Below are 17,471 nucleotides of genomic sequence, written 5' to 3' on the forward strand. Positions count from 1 at the left end.
CAATTGCTGGACAGAGTTAAAGGTTAGGAGTCCAATATTGCTATATATGTCTGTGTGTGTGTATCCTGTGACTGACTCACTCATAGGAGCATCATTTTTCATGGTGTTCCAATGGGTGGTTTTATCCCAGCCATGACTGTTTCCTTTCCAGGATCCCCATTTTACAGATAGGGATTGGAGGCAGAGAGACATTAAGTGATTTGCCCATAGTCACATGGGAAGTCTATGGTACAGTAGGAGAGTGAACCCTGGTTCCCCCACCCCTCACCCCCACCCCGAGTCCAGACCAGGGCCCGAATCACTGGGCCATCCTTTTTCTCCGCAATATTGCCATAGAGAAGAAAATACACAATGCCTGAAGCTCCTACAGCATATCCCTCTCTCCTCATTTCCTAATGCTTCAGCATACTGTTAATGAGTGGCTCTCTTTTATATCCTAAGGCCAAGTAAATGTAGCTTGAGTGAATTCTCTGGTCAACTGTCGTAGCTTTTTGTGTTTGTTTTGTTTTGTTTCAATAGAGTTTTAATTTTTTGGAATATTTTTGCTTCTCTAATTTCAGCATTTCATTTCTGCCATAATTATTTTTATCTGTTGATATTATCCTTTTAGTGCAGCTTTTATAAACACCAGATTTAGAAAGTTGAATGAATTTGAATTATGAAAGCTGGGTCTATGCTTTAGGTTGTACAATGCTTTGTTTCTTATGTGCCCTCTGCCTCCTCTAAGTAAGTAGAAGACACGTTAATGACAAATCCTTTTCCAGGGTTGTGTTTAATTGCTGCAAGTTAGCATTTAATCTCCATCCTTTTTAATTTACTGGAAATGTGCATGTTAAAGTGGTGATGTCCTGCATGATACAATTTCCATGGGGATTTTCTTTTTGTTTCTTTGACTACTCGATTTTGGGGGGGGGGGGGGGGAGAGGAGAGTGAACGAGTAAAAATTGTGTTAATTATTTGTATTTTATTCTTTCACCTGTGCTACATTTCCTTTATTCTTGCAGTAGGGAGGCTGGCTATAAACTATATCTATCTGTAATCATGCAATGTTGTGTGTGTTCTTCCCCTCCCACCCCAGGTTAATGTATTAGCTAAAAATAAAATTAAAGAGCAGTTCTCTTTTCTCTAAAGGTTAGCTCAAAAAACATCTGCTTTTTAGCAAGTTATTAGCAGCACTTTGTGTCACGGAGTGTGGGGGAGTCAGGGCCCTGCACTCCTCTTCCTGAGATTCACCGTGACTCTCAGCCAGGCAGTAAAACAGAAGGTTTATTAGATGACAGGAACACAGTCCCAAGCAGAGCGTGTAGATACAACCAGAACCCCTCAATCAAGTCTTTCTGTGGGGTTTAGGGAGCTTAGACCCCAGCTTGGGGTTCCCTGCATTGCACCACCCAGCCCAAGACTGAAAAACAAAAACTCCTCCAGCAGCTCTCTTCCCCCTCTCCTCTGCTCCTCCTCTCTTTTGTTCAGTCTCCCGGCCAGAAGGTGTCACTTCTCCCAACCCCCCTCCTGGCTCAGGTAGCTTCCTTCAAGGGAAGTCCCCCATTCCCAATGGAACTCCCCTGCAACATTCCCAGGTCAAATCCGTCCTGCTCCCTGCTCTGTCACACTTTGCTATAGACCTATGGCCTAAATCTGCTTAACTGAAAGACCAGCTCTGTCTTATATGATTCTGCAGGAGTTGAGACCAGTGGAAGAACCTGGCCTAACAGTTGAATTGTGAGGGGGGGTATGCAGACAAAATGCTTTCACTGAAGATTCTTAGGGTATGTCCACCGCACAGTCATGGCTGACCCAGGTCAGCTGACTCGGGATCGGCCTGCAGGGCTCAAAACTGCTGTGTAGACATTGGGGCTGGCACCTTTATGTATGGGAGGGGGACCTACTCAAGGACATATTCAGCGGTTCCTAGTATGGCCAATATGGCTGAGGCCAGCCTAGTGCATTCACATCTGACCTGAGGTGGGACATGAAATGGGGGGCTTCCAGGGCCCTCCCTGGAATTGCTCTCCAATAGTACGGGAGAAGACTCTCTACTGGATGCCAGCAAGAACAAGTAGGTTGGCCAGGGTGAAGAGGAATATATTTCTTCAAGTGGCAGGACTGTAGAGGGGTGTGCCCCTGGTGCCAGTGCCAGCCAACACGTCAATGTAGAGGACGTCTCTAATTCTTCCCTCAAGGCATAACTCAGACTCTTGACAGGCTTGGCTACCCGTGCTGGTGTCTGTATTAAGGTCAGCACAGGCCTTCAGGCCTATGCACCACGCCAACGAACCGTTTCATCTCCTCCAATTGTTGAGCCACACGTAGCTTGAAGGTTTTGCCCTTGGAAGAATGCCATTTGGAGTACTCCTTATGGGGTGGTCACATGGTTCTCAGAACCATGTTTGTGTTTCATCCAGCCTTGTCTTTTGGAGACGGAGTCATCCTTTGGTGTTAGGGGTGCAATGCTGGATCTGTTCGGTCATTACTAAGATAACGAATGCCAAGGTAGTCAGCAATGCAGCCCATGGCATTGAGGTTGCTGGCGCTGATGTTGTTGGCACCTTCTTCAATGCCTTCTTCTCTCTGAACTCCAGATCATAGTGTCTGCTCAAAGAAACGTTGGCCAACGACAATTTCTTTGGCTCTAATCTGGCTGCTGGCGTATACCAAGGTAAGAAATGACCCACGTGGCGGCTCCAGCAGATGTACTTTTGCCAAGTCTTCAAGAAGGAAGATCAATGCATAGAGCACCGGTCTGGGATGTGGCTTTCTCCCACTCAGAAAATACTTTGTCTATTTCCATCTGTAAGGGGGATGAGGCAACTACAGGTGTCAAGGCTGTATCCCCACTTTGAACTTTAGGGTACAAATGTGGGGGCCTGCATGAAAACTTCTAAGCTTAACTACCAGCTTAGGTCTGGTCTGCTGCCACCATCCCAAAGCTAATTCCCTTCCCTGGATAGCCTTGAGAGACCTTCACCAATTCCCTGGTGAATACAGATCCAACCCCCTTGGATCTAAAAACAAGGAAAAATCAATCAGGTTCTTAAAAAGAAGGCTTTTAATTAAGGAAAAAAGGTAAAAATCATCTCTGTAAAATCAGTATGGAAAATAACTTTACAGGGTAATCAAACTTAAAGAGCTCAGAGGATTCCCCTCTAGTCTTAGGTTCAAAGTACAGCAAACAAAGATAAACACTCCAGTAAAAGGTACATTTACAAGTTGAGAAAACAAAGTAAAACTAAGACGCCTTGCCTGGCTTTTTACTTACAAGTTTGAAATATGAGAGACTTGTTTAGAAAGATGGGGAGAACCTGGATTGATGTCTGGTCCCTCTCAGTCCCAAGAGCGAACAAACTCCCAAACAAAGAGCACAAACAAAAGCCTTCCCCCACCCCCCCCAAGATTTGAAAGTATCTTGTCCCCTTATTGGTCCTTTGGATCAGATGCCAGCCAGGTTACCTGAGCTTCTTAACTCTTTACAGGGAAAAGGATTTTGGAGTCTCTGGCCAGGAGGGATTTTATAGTACTGTACACAGGACAGCTGTTACACCCTTCCCTTTATAGTTATGACAACAGGACAGGCAAAGTTTGATTCCTGACAGCTGAAGAGTCTGTGACATTGCACGCCGTAATGTTTTATGGAAATATGCTTATGAGTGTGAATATGATGTAACTGGAATTTGCTTTATGCAAAAGGTCTCTTGTAAGGTATCATTACAAAGCTTATAATCTACTGAGTGTGTTCATCCCATTTGTTTGTATGTATTATTTCTCTCAGGAGTTAGGAAAATAAGATATAAAATTGTATGACTAATCTAAACATATTAAGTGGAAGCCATTAAGGGTGCTTCAGAATAATGACCTGTAAATGGCTCTGTTTACTTGCAAACCTTCCTGGGTATGTGCGGGCCAGCCCTGGAAGAATGGAGGCTGGAGTCTCACAGGACATGTGAACATGTCACCTGATACTGGAATCCATCTTAAACCTGGTGCTTTTCCATTTAGAAGGAGGGGTGGGGATCCAGAGAGACAAGATTTCGGCCTTGTACCAAAGCTATAAAAGGGGGTAGAACAGTACAAAGGGGGTTGCAGTCATGGGAAAGCCTCTATTCTCCACTGAAGACATCTGTTGGAACTAACAAGGACTGTACCAGAGGAAAGGATTAGGCCCAGACTAGGAAGGAGTCTAGTCTGTGAAAAAGCTTATTGGGGCATCTCTGGGGATGAGATTTTACCTGTAATCAGTTTCTTAATGTAATAGGTTTGGAATTGCATGGTTTTGCTTTGTTTTACTTGATGACTTACTTTGTTCTGTCTGTTATTACTTGGAACCACTTAAATCCTACCTTTTACACTTAATAAAATCACTTTTGTTTATTAGTAAACCCAGAATAAGTGATTAATACCTGGGGGAGCAAACAGCTGTGCATATCTCTCTATCAGTGTTGTAGAAGGCAGACAATTTGAGTTTACTCTGTATAAGCTTTATACAGAGTAAAACTGATTTATTTGGTGTTTGGATCCTATTGGGAACTGGGTATCTGGGTGCTGGAGATAGGTGACCTCCTGAGCAGTTTTTGGTTAAAGTCTGCAGCTTTGGGGGCATGGACCAGACCTGGGTCTGTGTTGCAGCAGGCTGGCGTGTCTGGCTCAACAAGGCAGGGTTCTGGAGTCTCAAGCTGGCAGGGAAAACAGGCTAAGAGGTAGCTCCAGCATGTCAGGTGACAGTCCCAGGGGGGTCTCTGTGATCAAACCCGTCACAGAGTCCACGATGAAACATGGTGGTTTCTCCAAACTGCCTCACCCCATTGTGCAGGAGATATCGGGTGGGGGGTGAGGGGGGAGGAAAAGGTAATGCGAAAGAGTTATTCTTCTCTTGGGAGGAGGAAGAGTGGTAGAAAGGATGAAGTTCTTCACTAGCTTTTGTTAAAACAGAGTTTTTGAAGCACTCAAGAAGCAAGTCAGACATACTCTAGGTTGCATCTAGCTACCGCAGGCAGTAAGAAGAAACTGAAGGAGGGTCTGCTCTTTTTGCTCTGGCACAGGGCAACAGACACAGCTATTCTGATCTCAAGAGCATGAGGTGCACACACTTCTGCAGTGGGATCCACATCAACACATACCTGAAGGAACACCTTTGGCTCCTTTCCCCAATCACCAGCCTAAGTTTGATATGACTGAGCGCAAGATGGCAACATTCCAAGCATGCTGCAAAACTATCTGTGTTCTCTCAGGATTTTGCGGAGAAAATGGACTGGGGAGGGGTAAGTAAGTTTAAAGGAGATGGCAGTTATAGTTCTTATATCCTATGACTCACAGGCCCATAGATTTTTAATCCAAAAGAGACCATTGTGATCCTCTAGTCTGACCTCCTACATAACACGTCACAGAACTTCCCTGAATTTATTTCTGTTTGAACTAGAGCACATCTTTTACAAAAACATCCAATCTTAATTTTAAAAATAATTGCCAGTGATAGAGAATTCACCACAAACCTTAAATTGTTCCAATAGTAGTTATCCTCACTGTTAACAAAAATTGAGCCTTATTTCTAGTCTGAGTGTCTAGTTTCAATTCCCAAATATTAGATCTTATTATGTCTTTGTCTTAGATTGAAGAACTATCTATTATCAAACATTTCTCTCCCGTGAGGGCACTTACAGACTGAGATCAAGTCACTGTGACGGGTTGGATCACAGAAACCCCCTTGGGAGCTGCCACCCAATGTGCAAAGACTACCTAGCGCCTGTTTTCCCTGCCAGCTCAGGACTCCAGCACCCTGTCTTGCTGAGCTAGACACTCCCGTCTGCTCCAACACAGACCCAGGGTCTGAATCACTTGTCCCAAAGCTGCAAGTTTACCTGAAAACAGCTCACAGAAGTGTGCTTGTCTTTGGCACTCAGATGCCCAACGCCCCATGGGGTCTAAACCCAGATAAATCCGTTTTACCCTGCATAAAGTTATGCAGGGCAAACTGAAATTGTTCGCCCTCTATAACACTGATAGAGAGATATGCACAGTTATTTGCCCCCCCAGGTATTAATACATACTCTGAGTAAATTACTAAATAAAAAGTGATTTTATTAAATACAGACAGTAAGATTTAAGTGGTTCCAAGTAGTAACAGACAGAACAAAGTAAAATAAAATAAAATGCGCAAATCTATGTCTAATCAAACTAAATACAGATAAGTTCCTCACCAGTTCCAGAATGCTCCCTTTTACAGGCTAATCTCCTTTTAGCCTGGGTCCAGCAATCACTCACACCCCCTGTAGTTACTGTCGTTTGTTCCAGTTCCCTTCAAGTATCCTGGGAGGGTGGAGCCAGCTGAAGCCAAAATGGAGAGGTCTCCCACGGGTTTAAATGGACTCTCTCTTGTGGGTGGAGACCCCCCCTCCTCCCTCCTATGCAAAGTCCAGCTCCAAGATGGAGTTCTGGAGTCACCTGGGCAAGTCACATGTCCCTGCATGACTCAGTCTTTACAGGCCGAAGCCATTGTCCACATAGTATCTTGCATGTCTCCAGGAAGACTTCTTATGTGGATTGGAGCATTCCAAGATGCATTGTTCTTCTCCAAGTGTTTCCTGATCAGGTACTTAACCTGGCGAAGTCCTTCCTAAAGAAGCTAACCAAATGCCTCCCAAAGCTTACTTAGAAACCAAGCAAGCATACAGCCCATATTCTTAACCTCGAGTAGAGAATGATATATATGTACAAATAGGATGAATAGATATAGTAGACCATAACCTTTACAGAGATATATTACATGGCACAGGCAGCACAAAACATATCCCAGTTATGTCATACATACATTTATAAGCACCCCCTCCCATAAAGCCTTATGGGGTACACTGTCACAGTCACCCCTTAACTTTCTCTTAGTGAAGCTAAATAGATTCAGCTCCTTGAGTCTATCACTATAAGGCATGTTCTCCACTCCTTTAATCATCCTAGTGGAAATCCAGCCCAATAGCCAATTGTTTTATTTATACAATTTGTTGTTTTAATATACATGCACTACATTAAATAAATTCTATTTATTTCAGGATTTCCAGGGGAAAAAAAACTAGTTGTACCTAACACTCTAGTCTCCATTCCCCTCTCTAGCATGGATAAATGCAGTTGTTCCCTCTCTAAGCAAACAACTCATGCAACTTTGCATAACCCTCTCAAAATCAGAGGTGGATAACTGAAGCACCTGGTCTATAAACAGGATTACAGTACATGGCAGTGAGCAACAGGTGAACAAAAATATATTGTACTTTGTTTCCACTAGTGAATAAATTATTCATTATACAGAAAAAGGGGAAAACCTGAAGTATTATGATATCCCCTTCCTTCTGTAACTGAGCCCTATTACATCACTGCCCATTATTTATTATTCTCTACATTCCACATCAATTATGACAGACACTTGAACAGGATTAACCCTCATTTATGGTTTGTGCGTACGGTGTTAACAGCCATGCACTAAAGAAGCTGTTCATCCTTAACTAGGAACACAGTTTATCCCAAAAGCTCATCCATATTACTCTGGCAAATTGAATTGTTTTTTTATAAGAAGCTAAGTATTTAAATACAAACCCATCAGCTGTTAAGAGAAAACAAAACCTTCTAAATTAGGAGAACAATACATACATACTTACCTACTCTTACAGGCTCAATTGACTGTGAAGTGCTTTGAGATTATCAGAGGAAAGGTGCTACGTAAATGAAAAGCTTTGTAAGTCACAAAGAAATGAAGAAAACCAGGTTGACTCCTTGTGCACTTGCATTACACACACAAACCCCTCCCCTCCCAATCCCTCAAACCATAATTTCATTTCACTTCTCCAGTGAAGTCTGCTTTAGAGTCTGCATACAGACCATTAACTACAACAAGGCCAGTGTAATGAGATCACATCTGTATACAGGAAACTAAGCACGTACACAAGTTGGGTCCAGTGCCCTAGCCGCTCTACTCTTTCTGTGATTCATTTTAACATTAAATATGGTGACTAGTCAGACTGTGCATGCTGGTTTACATGTCATGTCAACCAACCGAAATTACAAGCACTAATTGGAGAGTGCAACTTGCAGAGCTTAATATACAAAAAAAGTATTCCCGACTGAAAATGCAATGGGGCATGAAAGTTAGTGACTGCGGAACACTTTTTACTATCCTCCCCAGGACCTCAGGTTCAAGTTTCCCAATCATACTTCTAATTTCTTCCCACTCCCCACAAACAAGAACTTATTTGTTCAAAATGAAAGAAAGAGAAAGAATCTCAATTATGTAAGTATTCGAAAGAAGAATTAAAATCTTAAAAATGCCTACAAATATGTGGATTAATTTTGTTACAACTAGAATTTGCTCATTCAAAAATACATTTTATTAATAGTGCTGCCCAATAAAAAATAAATGCATTTATACATTTGACAATTTTCTACAAATATATGTTTTACTTGGGCCAAATAAATGATCAGCCACCTGACTATTAACATAGAACAAGCAAGATGTTAACTCCGAAAACCAGAGGATAAATGTGCTGTTTATACCAAACTTGCTCTGCATGCATCCTTTCTGAATGAGGTAGCACTACTGTTACTAGAAAGTGTACCATCATCGCTGTGCACTGCTATTCACCAACAGCACACAAATTCCTAAAGCTACCTTTAAACAATCTGAAGACATCCAGCATGATGGCTCACACTACTTTAAACAATATGTTAACCTCCTCAACAGAAGATCACAGCATTGCCTGAAATTAGACACTCATCCATGTAAGACCATTCAAAACCTGATGCAAGTTATTTTTCTTCTCCGTTGGTGATAAAAAAAGCAGTGATTATCCTTTATGGAGTAGCTTTTTTAGGACTTCTAGGTCTTCAATCTGTGAGTATTGTCCACCACAACAGATGGATGGTCTCAAAATTTTACTGTCTTTCAGTCATTTGCCAGGGTTTCAGACCATCTCCACCAACAAAATGAAACAGGCGAAGATTGCTTCTGCTCACATGGGAACTGGAATGCAACCCAGTAAACAAAATATTTGGTGTTTTTAACTCAGCATTTTAAAACGTTTAACAAAAATCCTAGCAAATACAAGAACAAAAGCAATACTTCATTGCCATATTTTTGCTTCCAAAATGTTAGAATAATTTTGGCACCTATTTATTCATATACATTTGGAAAGTAACATTGCTATTACTAAAAGTAAACCGAAATATCCTCATGCAAGTGGTCCCTTTAATAACATACACAAGAAACCAAACATATATTTGCTGGCAAGACCAACAAAAACTATGTAAGTTAGCCAGATGTCATAATAATGAAGATCATAAAGACTTCTAAGTACTTAGAGATTACTTTAAAAGTAATACAATATGGGCCAAGTTTTTCAAAACAGCCTCAACCCAGCCTCTCTTGGCACACACAATTCAGTTGCTTGTATGCATTTTGACACACTAGGCAAAAAATGATGAGGTTTACATGTGGAAATTTAGCAAATTTAGCAAATTTAATATACAAACATTCTCAAGTAAACTGAAGTGATCACCACATGCACAAGTGACCATATTTTGAAAGAACAGTCCCATGTTCTTATTCTTCTGTAAATTAGATTTCCAATGGTTAGACTGACCCAGAAACCTTATGAGTAAAGCTTTACCAAGGTGAATTGATTTAAAATCAAGATGATTTAAATCACTGGTTTTAAATCATTATTTAAATCAGCAAGAAGGAAACCTTGATTTAAATAATCTATCTTAATTGTGTTTTGCATTTGTACTTTTTAGTTATTTTCCTAAAGAAAGGTTGATTCTCATCAGCTGGTAACCACTAAAACATGTTTTGCAACTAAACATAGCCCTTATACTAAATATGGTGCTTCTTTTTGCTAATCAGGAGGATAAATAAATGTGTATTGATGTAGTGTAAGAAATTATACAGCTTAACTTACATTTATCCAGATTTTTATTTTTTACATTTTTATGAGAAAATGGTGAATGATGTATTTCTTATTTACTAGATGATGATGATGAATTTTGTATTTGTGATACGACTTAAGCTCTATATAGACTGGAACTGAAATTCAATAAAAATACACAAAAACGTCATTTTAATTTTTTATTAAACAAAACTACCTTAAATGTGCTGGATACATAGATGGGGAATTTTTTGCATTATAACTAATTGAATGATTAAACAAGGGCGGTATTATTTGTAATTAGTGTATTAACTGATTGTTTGTGGTTATCATGTTTGTCTAGATTTTAGAACGAATAGATCTGATCCTCTCATCCCTAGTTTTTATTCAAAGATTGGAAGAGGGGAAAAATGTTTTCCTGCTTTTTCAAGTCACAATTCGTTTATTAACTTTGAGTGAACTAGTCATTGAAGTGAACAAGTTGAATAAACTGAAATGAAGAAAATATTCTCCCTGCACTGTCAGAAAAGGTTACTGGTGTCAAAAACTGGTTTATTACTTTAACAAACTCTAGTTTCAGGTCCTTAGCCAATGATTTCCACCAATTCAGTGGTTTAAACTTGGCAGCAAATGTAGTATTTAATATTATTTTTGTAGTTATTTTAAATTATTTTATGCAATTATAATAATTTTAGGCCTTAATGTTTGAAATTTAATTTTAAATAGATTTTTAAAAGATACACTATATGTAATGTAAATTAAAAAGTCAATTGAAAAAAAATCTGATTTAAAGAATAAATCCCATTTTACATATATTTCCTTCCCTTCCTACCACCATCGAGCTGGGACAGTGAAAAATTGTAGCTTAAAAAAATTAAGTTGTCCATTTTTAGTGCTTTTCCACAATTTTTGCTAATTTTCTATAGAAGACGCACCCGGGGGGGGGGGAGAGGGGGAAGGCTGGGCTGGTTTATTGTAAAGACAATTTTCTCTGATTCCCTGTTAACTTGGCTTTGTAGAAAACTCTCCAACCAATCTGCAGCAAAGGTGTTAGTTACCTTACTGAGGCAGTAACTTCAAAGACTAGTTGGGCTAATATTGTTGAGGAATATCAATCAAGTTTAAACCGAGATAGTTATACCAGTAAACTCGACCTCCACTCCCACCCCCGATGTGGGTTTTTTGTTTATGTTGCTTGAGAAAGGGTTTAAAATAAGCTGGGGTGTGGGGGGGAAGAGCCTCCCTTATACAAGAATCAATGTCCTCATGGGGGGCAGGGAGGGAGGGGGCAGAGAGCCGTGTTACACTAATTTAACTTGTGAAACTTTACTGTGTAGACAAGGCCTAAGAAATGCTCAGTTGGAGTCACTTTACTGTCTTCATGATGTCCCTCTTTCATTTTTGTCCTAGGGCAGTGGTTCCCAAACTGGGGTTTGTGAACCCTTGGGGGTTCGTGAAATGTTACAGGGGGTTCTCAGGAAAAAATTCTCTAATGGCGGACAGAGCTGTCCCTAGGGACCCCAAGCAGCGCTTTGCCAGCGCCCCTGGACTTCCAAGAGCTAACCAGATCAAAGCAAGCATATCTATCACACTGAGGAGATTTAAACTTCAAGACTCCTTATAAGAAATGGAAAGGGAGGTGGATATTTTTCGCTGTTTTTAAAATTAAATAGGCAGCTAGTATTGTTTTTAAAATTATTATCAAGATCAAGTTTAAGCTTTGTTGTAACGTGGGTTTTTGTGTGTACTGCTCAAGACCTGAATGCTTGTGTAGGAGGAACTCTGAGTTGGCTTCTTAAATACCTTCATGCTGTTTCACATCTGATACTTCTTGATGAAACATAGGAGCCTTGTCTTATAACAGGCTTATTCAAAGTGATACAAGCTACAAAAGTGAGATCTTGGAAGAGAGTTGCCATTTTCATAATGTAATACAAATACAGTAATGATAAATAATTATAAATAGTGTGTAATAAGCATGACATAAAAACAAATTTTATATTTCCAAGATCACTACTTTTATTATTTATACTCTGGTGAAGGAGAAAATCCCTGGAAATATTCATTTTTAGGAAGGGGTTCGCGAGACTTGACATTTTAGTGAAAGGGGTTGACAGGTTGTTAAAGTTTGGGAACCACTGTCCTAGGGTAAGCTCGACTCACTAGCTCTTTCAAGCAGGATTTCTGTTTTCATTTTCATTTCTTAGCAGCAATGTGATTGGCCTTCTCTCCTATTCATCCTTGCAGGAAAAATCAATTTCCTAATCTTTCCCAAAAAATTTTAGCGGAAACAATTTCAACTATATGAACAAAGTGTAACAACGAAGGCTGGGAAATGCTCACGCCCACTTACAACTGGAAAATGAAAAGCAGAGCTTGCACGCACACACATGGAATTTCCCTCCGCCATATGAAAAATATGGCTATATATAAAATTTTAAATGAAAGTCATCATGAAATGACAGGCTTCATGATTCTAAGGAAAGGAAGGCGTGAGAGCAAAAGAATAAGAACAATGGACTTCAAAAAAAAGGAGACAAACTTTGAAAACTAGTAGGTTAGGTCCCATGGGTAGAAAAGTTGAGAAAAGGAGTCCATGAGAGCTAGTAGTTTCTCAAAGACAATATTTATGGCACAACAGCCTACTATCCCAATGCAAAAGAAAGATATGAAGACTAGTAAGAGTTGGTTCCTTTAGGAGATCTTTAATAACCCCCCAAAAATAAAAAAGAATCCTACAAAAAGTGGAAACATGGACAAATTGCTAAGGACGAGTGCAAAAAACTAGCACATGCATGTAAGGGCGAAATTACAAAAGCTAAGGCACAAAGTGAGTTATACCTAGCAAGGGACACAGAAGACAATAAAAAGAGGTTTTAGAAAAATATTAGGAACAAGAGAAAGATGAAGGAAAATGTATGTCCATTACTTAGCTGCGTAAAAAGAGCTAAAAAAAAAAAGGATGATATCAATGTATTTCATGCCTATTTTGCTTCAGTCTTCACTAAAAAGGTTAATGGTGACCAGATGCTTAAAACTATATTAACAAGGGGGAAAGAACACAAGCCAAAATAGGGAAAGAACAGGTTAAAGAATATTTAGATAAATTAGATGTATTCAAGTCGGCGGGGCCTGATGAAATTCACCCTACAATACATAAGGAACTAGCTGAACCAATCTTATAATTAGCAATTATCTTCAAAAACTCAGAGAACCATTCAAGTCTCAGAGGAATGGAAAAGGGCAAGTATAATACCTACCTTTAAAAAGGGGAACAAAGAGGACCCCAATCCTAACTTGATTACGTGGAAAGATATTGGAACAAATTATTACCCAACCAGTTTGTAAACACCTAGAGGACAACAGGGTGATAAATAATAGCCAGCGTGATTTTGTCCAGAACAAATCGTGTCAAACCAGCTTAATTTTTTTTGACAGTATTACTGGCTTAGTGGATAGGGAAGAAGCTGTAGAAGTAATTTATCTTCATTTTAGTAAACCTTTTGACACAATCCCACATGACATTCTCATAAGCAAACTAGAAAGATGTGGACTAGATGAAATTACTATAAAGTGGGTGCACAACTGGTTGGGGAAAAAACGTATTCAAAGTAGTTATCAATGATTTGCTGTAGAAAAGAGAGGGTGCATCTAGAGGGATCCTGCGGGGGTCTGTCCTGAGTCAGGTACTATTCAATATTTTCATTAATGACTTGGGTAGAGTGGAGAGTATGCTTATACATTTGCAGATGACACCAAACTGGGAAGGCTTGCAAGTACTTTGGAGGACAGGATTAGAATTCAAAACAACCTTGACAAATTGGAGAACTGGCCTGAAATCAACAAGATGAAATTAAATAAAGACAAGTGCAAAGTACTATACTTAGGAAGGAAAAATCAAATGCACAACTACAAAATGGGGAATAAATGGCTAAATGGTAGTACTGCTGAAAAGGATCTGGGGGTTATAGTGGATAAATTGAATATCACTCAACAATGTAATTGTAATCCTAAGAACCCCTCCATGCCAAATGACAAAGGGTTCACTATTATTATACCAACTCATATCAGGCCTGACAAACTCACTACACTTAACACACTGCTTTCAAATAATTTATGCACAAAGGGTTGTATAAGGTGTCTAGTGGAAGCTTACCTCATGCCGATGCACCTAATCACTGTGGCATGTGTGTATGGGAGATGTTCAAGAAGTTGTATGTATGTATTGAAAATACATTTAGAATCTGTGTCCCTGACAGGGTAGACAAGCAGGTTTTGCCAGAAAAAAAGGGATGGGGAATCACCTATCTGCCTTGTTTCCCATGTAAATTAAGCATTGTAAAACCAACACAAAGTAAGCCCCATTTGTATGTAATGTCCACAGGAAAAACAGGTTGACAGGGGGATCTGAACTCAACGGGGAAGAGCATCCTGACTCTGGAGACAAAAAGAATGGACTTCGGGGTATAAGAAAAAGGCACCAAAATTCCTCTTTTATCCTGTAGTTGAAGGTGTAACCAGGCAGTGCAGTTTTGCCAATGAAAACAGGATCTCAACCAAGCTCATTTGAAACACTGCAAGAAAAAGGTTAGGTGAGAGAAGGCTGCTTTAAACAAGGATTGTAACCTGTTAAGTTTTAGTCTCTGGAGAGTGTGTTATACTTTACTTTTATTTGTAACCATTTCTGTTTCCTTTATCCTTACTCATTTGCTCTTAAATCTCTATCTTTGTTAATGAGCTTACAACATTCTTCTAATATTATGAACACATATCACTGCTGTCAGATTAAGCAAAGCTGGAAACCTGAGTTGTAACCTTCCAGCTGCATGTACACTGTCTCTTTGGGAGGCAGCTTGCCTGATCATTTCTGAGAGTACCCAGTGACAGGGGCTGGACTCTACAGGGAAACACTCTTTAAGAGGGATCAGGGATTGGAATGCACCTAATGTTAACCTGCAACACAAAGCAGGACCAGCAGAGTCCTGAGGAGAATGCTTAAGTAGTTGAAAGGCCAGTGGTGTACAGGCACTGACACCCAGCTCCACAAGAAAGACTCCCTCATAACCAGGTAACTCACAGTCTTGGACATTCCGAGTGATGCAGCTGTGAAAATGCGAATACCAGTCTGGGGTGTGTTAACAGTAGTCTCGTATGCAAGACATAGGAGGTAACTGTTCCACTCTACTTGGCACTGGTGAGGCCTCAGCCAGAGTACTGTGTCCAATTCTGGGTGCCACACTTAAGGAAAAATATGGACAAATTGGAGAGAGTCCACAGAAAAGCAGATAAAAAAAAAAAAAAAGATTTAGAAAACCTGACCTACAAGGCAAGTTTAAAAAACTGGGCCTGATTAGTCTCGAGAAAAGACGACTGACGGGGGACCTGATAACAGTCTTCAAATATGTTAAAGGCTGTTATAAAAAGGACAGTGATCAATTGTTCTCCATGTTCACTGAAGATAGGACAAGTAGTAATCTGCAGCAAGGGAAATTTAGTTTAGATATTAGGGGAAATGTTCTATCAGGATTGTTAAGTATTGGAACAGGCTTCCAAGGAGGTTGTGGAATTCTCATCATTAAAGATTTTTAAGAACAGGTGAGACAAACACCTGCCAGAGATGAACTAGGTCCTGCATCAGACAGGGGGATGGACTAGATGAAATCCAAAAGTTACTTCCAAACCTTCATTTCAATGACCCCTATGATCATCAATCAAATCCAAACAGTAGTGCATCTCTACAACGATCTTCTTGGTAGCCTAACTGAAAAGGACCCACTGCACTCTTCTATTCAATGTCATGTCATGCTTTCATGGCTGCAACTTCAGCACAGCCCAGGGCCTGACATTTCTGAAGAAGTCCTCAGAAAAATTGGCCAAAGCCTGAGGTTAGCCAAGTGAAGCAGTGCTCCATTTTCTAAACAGTTACTCTTCCACGTATACCTTATGTATAAACACTGGCTGGAATACAAAGCATTGCCAAATATAGCCTGAACTATCAACAAGCCCAATGCAGTTCAGGTAAAGACTATTTCAACTTAAGTAAGAAATGCAAAATAAACAATAAAGAGTTGTAAAAGTATTCTGATTTGGGAGGGTCTGTGGTGGGAAAAGAAGAATCCTTTAACAGACAAATTTGAAATGAAATTCAATTAGAAAGACTTCTTAGATTATTGAACTATGTAACCACAAAATCTTACATCTGCCCGTATTTATTTTGAATAGCCATCTAGCATCCTCTTCTCTATATATCATTAAATAAGACAAGAGAACAGGCTATACAAGTGACCTTTCACTGTATAGAAGATGGGTTCAAGTTTCCCAAAACCTCCCTCACCCAGCAACACACAGAGGATAAATAGTGATTTACATACATACATAGTTCAAAACAGTGCTACCAGACACTAAGCCTACTTTATTAAATAGCACAGGTCCCAAAAGGTGTATACTTCTCTATCTATGCAAACGTTTTAATTTGTTACATTGTGTATGCTGCTCATCATAATGCGTGGCATTTCTCGAAGACCAAGAACAATGCACATTCTAATTATGGAAGTGAGAAAATAGTGGATAGTCTAGCTTTGGCATGTTCATCGTTTAAATGCATATCTCAGCTGGCAACAGGTGATCGGTCTTGTTCAAAGCTGAAAAGGAACATTGAGAAGTTTGGCCACTGGGGGGTATAATTTCCTAAAATGTCATCAGCTCAGAAGCAGAGGAACAAAATGGTACCACATATAATATATAATACTGAATGGAAAAAGGGGGATATGAAATAGAAAAGAGAGGGCAAAGAATGTGGTAGTTGTGGGAAGGGAGAATACAGAGAGAAGCAGCACAAAGAGCAGAAGGCCAAAATCAGAAGGTAGATAAATATGCACAGAGAGGGAGTCAGGGAGGAGAAAAATAGACCAAAAAAAAGACAGAAAACAGGAAGGTTCTATATAAAGGGGAATTCCACAGGCAAAAAGGATTGGTGGTGGGGTGTTTTTTTTTTTTTTTAAATCTCAAAAGTATCAAGAGTCTCAAGTTACTTATATTTGTTCTTTGGAGGCCTAGAAAAATTGGAGTTGGACTTTCACATCCCTTAACAGTGGTGGTGTTGAACCATTAACAAAGGCCTCCTCCCATATATATCTATATATCACATGTTTGAATTAAATAGGTATTTGGGAGGGGAGGGGGAGTTTTAATGGTATTTCTAAAAACCCTATTACCTCCCAACTGTCCAGTTCTACTTCCTCAGTACTTGTAACGTCACAATTCCACTCAGGGCCGGCTCTAACTTTTTTGCTGCCCCAAGCAGCAAAAAAAAAAAGCGCCGCCCTGCTGACAGTCCCCTGCCCAGCGCCGCCGGAACACTCCCCCGCGCGGAATGCCGTGCCGCACTGCACCCCAAGATTGGCCGCCCCAAGCATGTGCTTGGTAGCCTGATGCCGGCCCTGATTCCACTAGTTCCTGAATCACATGCTGAGTCTCCCAGGAAAAATATGATAAACAATATTTAAATTTCTAAACAGAAAGACTTTCAAGCCTTTATACCTCACATAAAAAAGGGGAAAAGGGCACACAGCTAAT

General features: G+C 40.1%; 1 protein-coding gene across 1 annotated transcript in view; it reads right to left on the reverse strand.

Annotated features, from left to right (window-relative positions):
- Positions 1–2,436: 2,436 nt before the first annotated feature.
- Positions 2,437–17,471, reverse strand: part of LOC117871805 (protein Jumonji-like) — a 190,066-nt gene continuing 175,031 nt past the window's right edge. The window contains exon 4 of the mRNA XM_034759564.1: positions 2,437–2,568. Within this exon, the coding sequence (XP_034615455.1) occupies positions 2,437–2,568 (132 nt within the window). The remainder of the gene's footprint in view (positions 2,569–17,471) is intronic.

The sequence above is a fragment of the Trachemys scripta genome, chromosome 2 (assembly GCF_013100865.1).
Source record: "Trachemys scripta elegans isolate TJP31775 chromosome 2, CAS_Tse_1.0, whole genome shotgun sequence".
NCBI classification, from domain to species: domain Eukaryota; kingdom Metazoa; phylum Chordata; order Testudines; family Emydidae; genus Trachemys; species Trachemys scripta.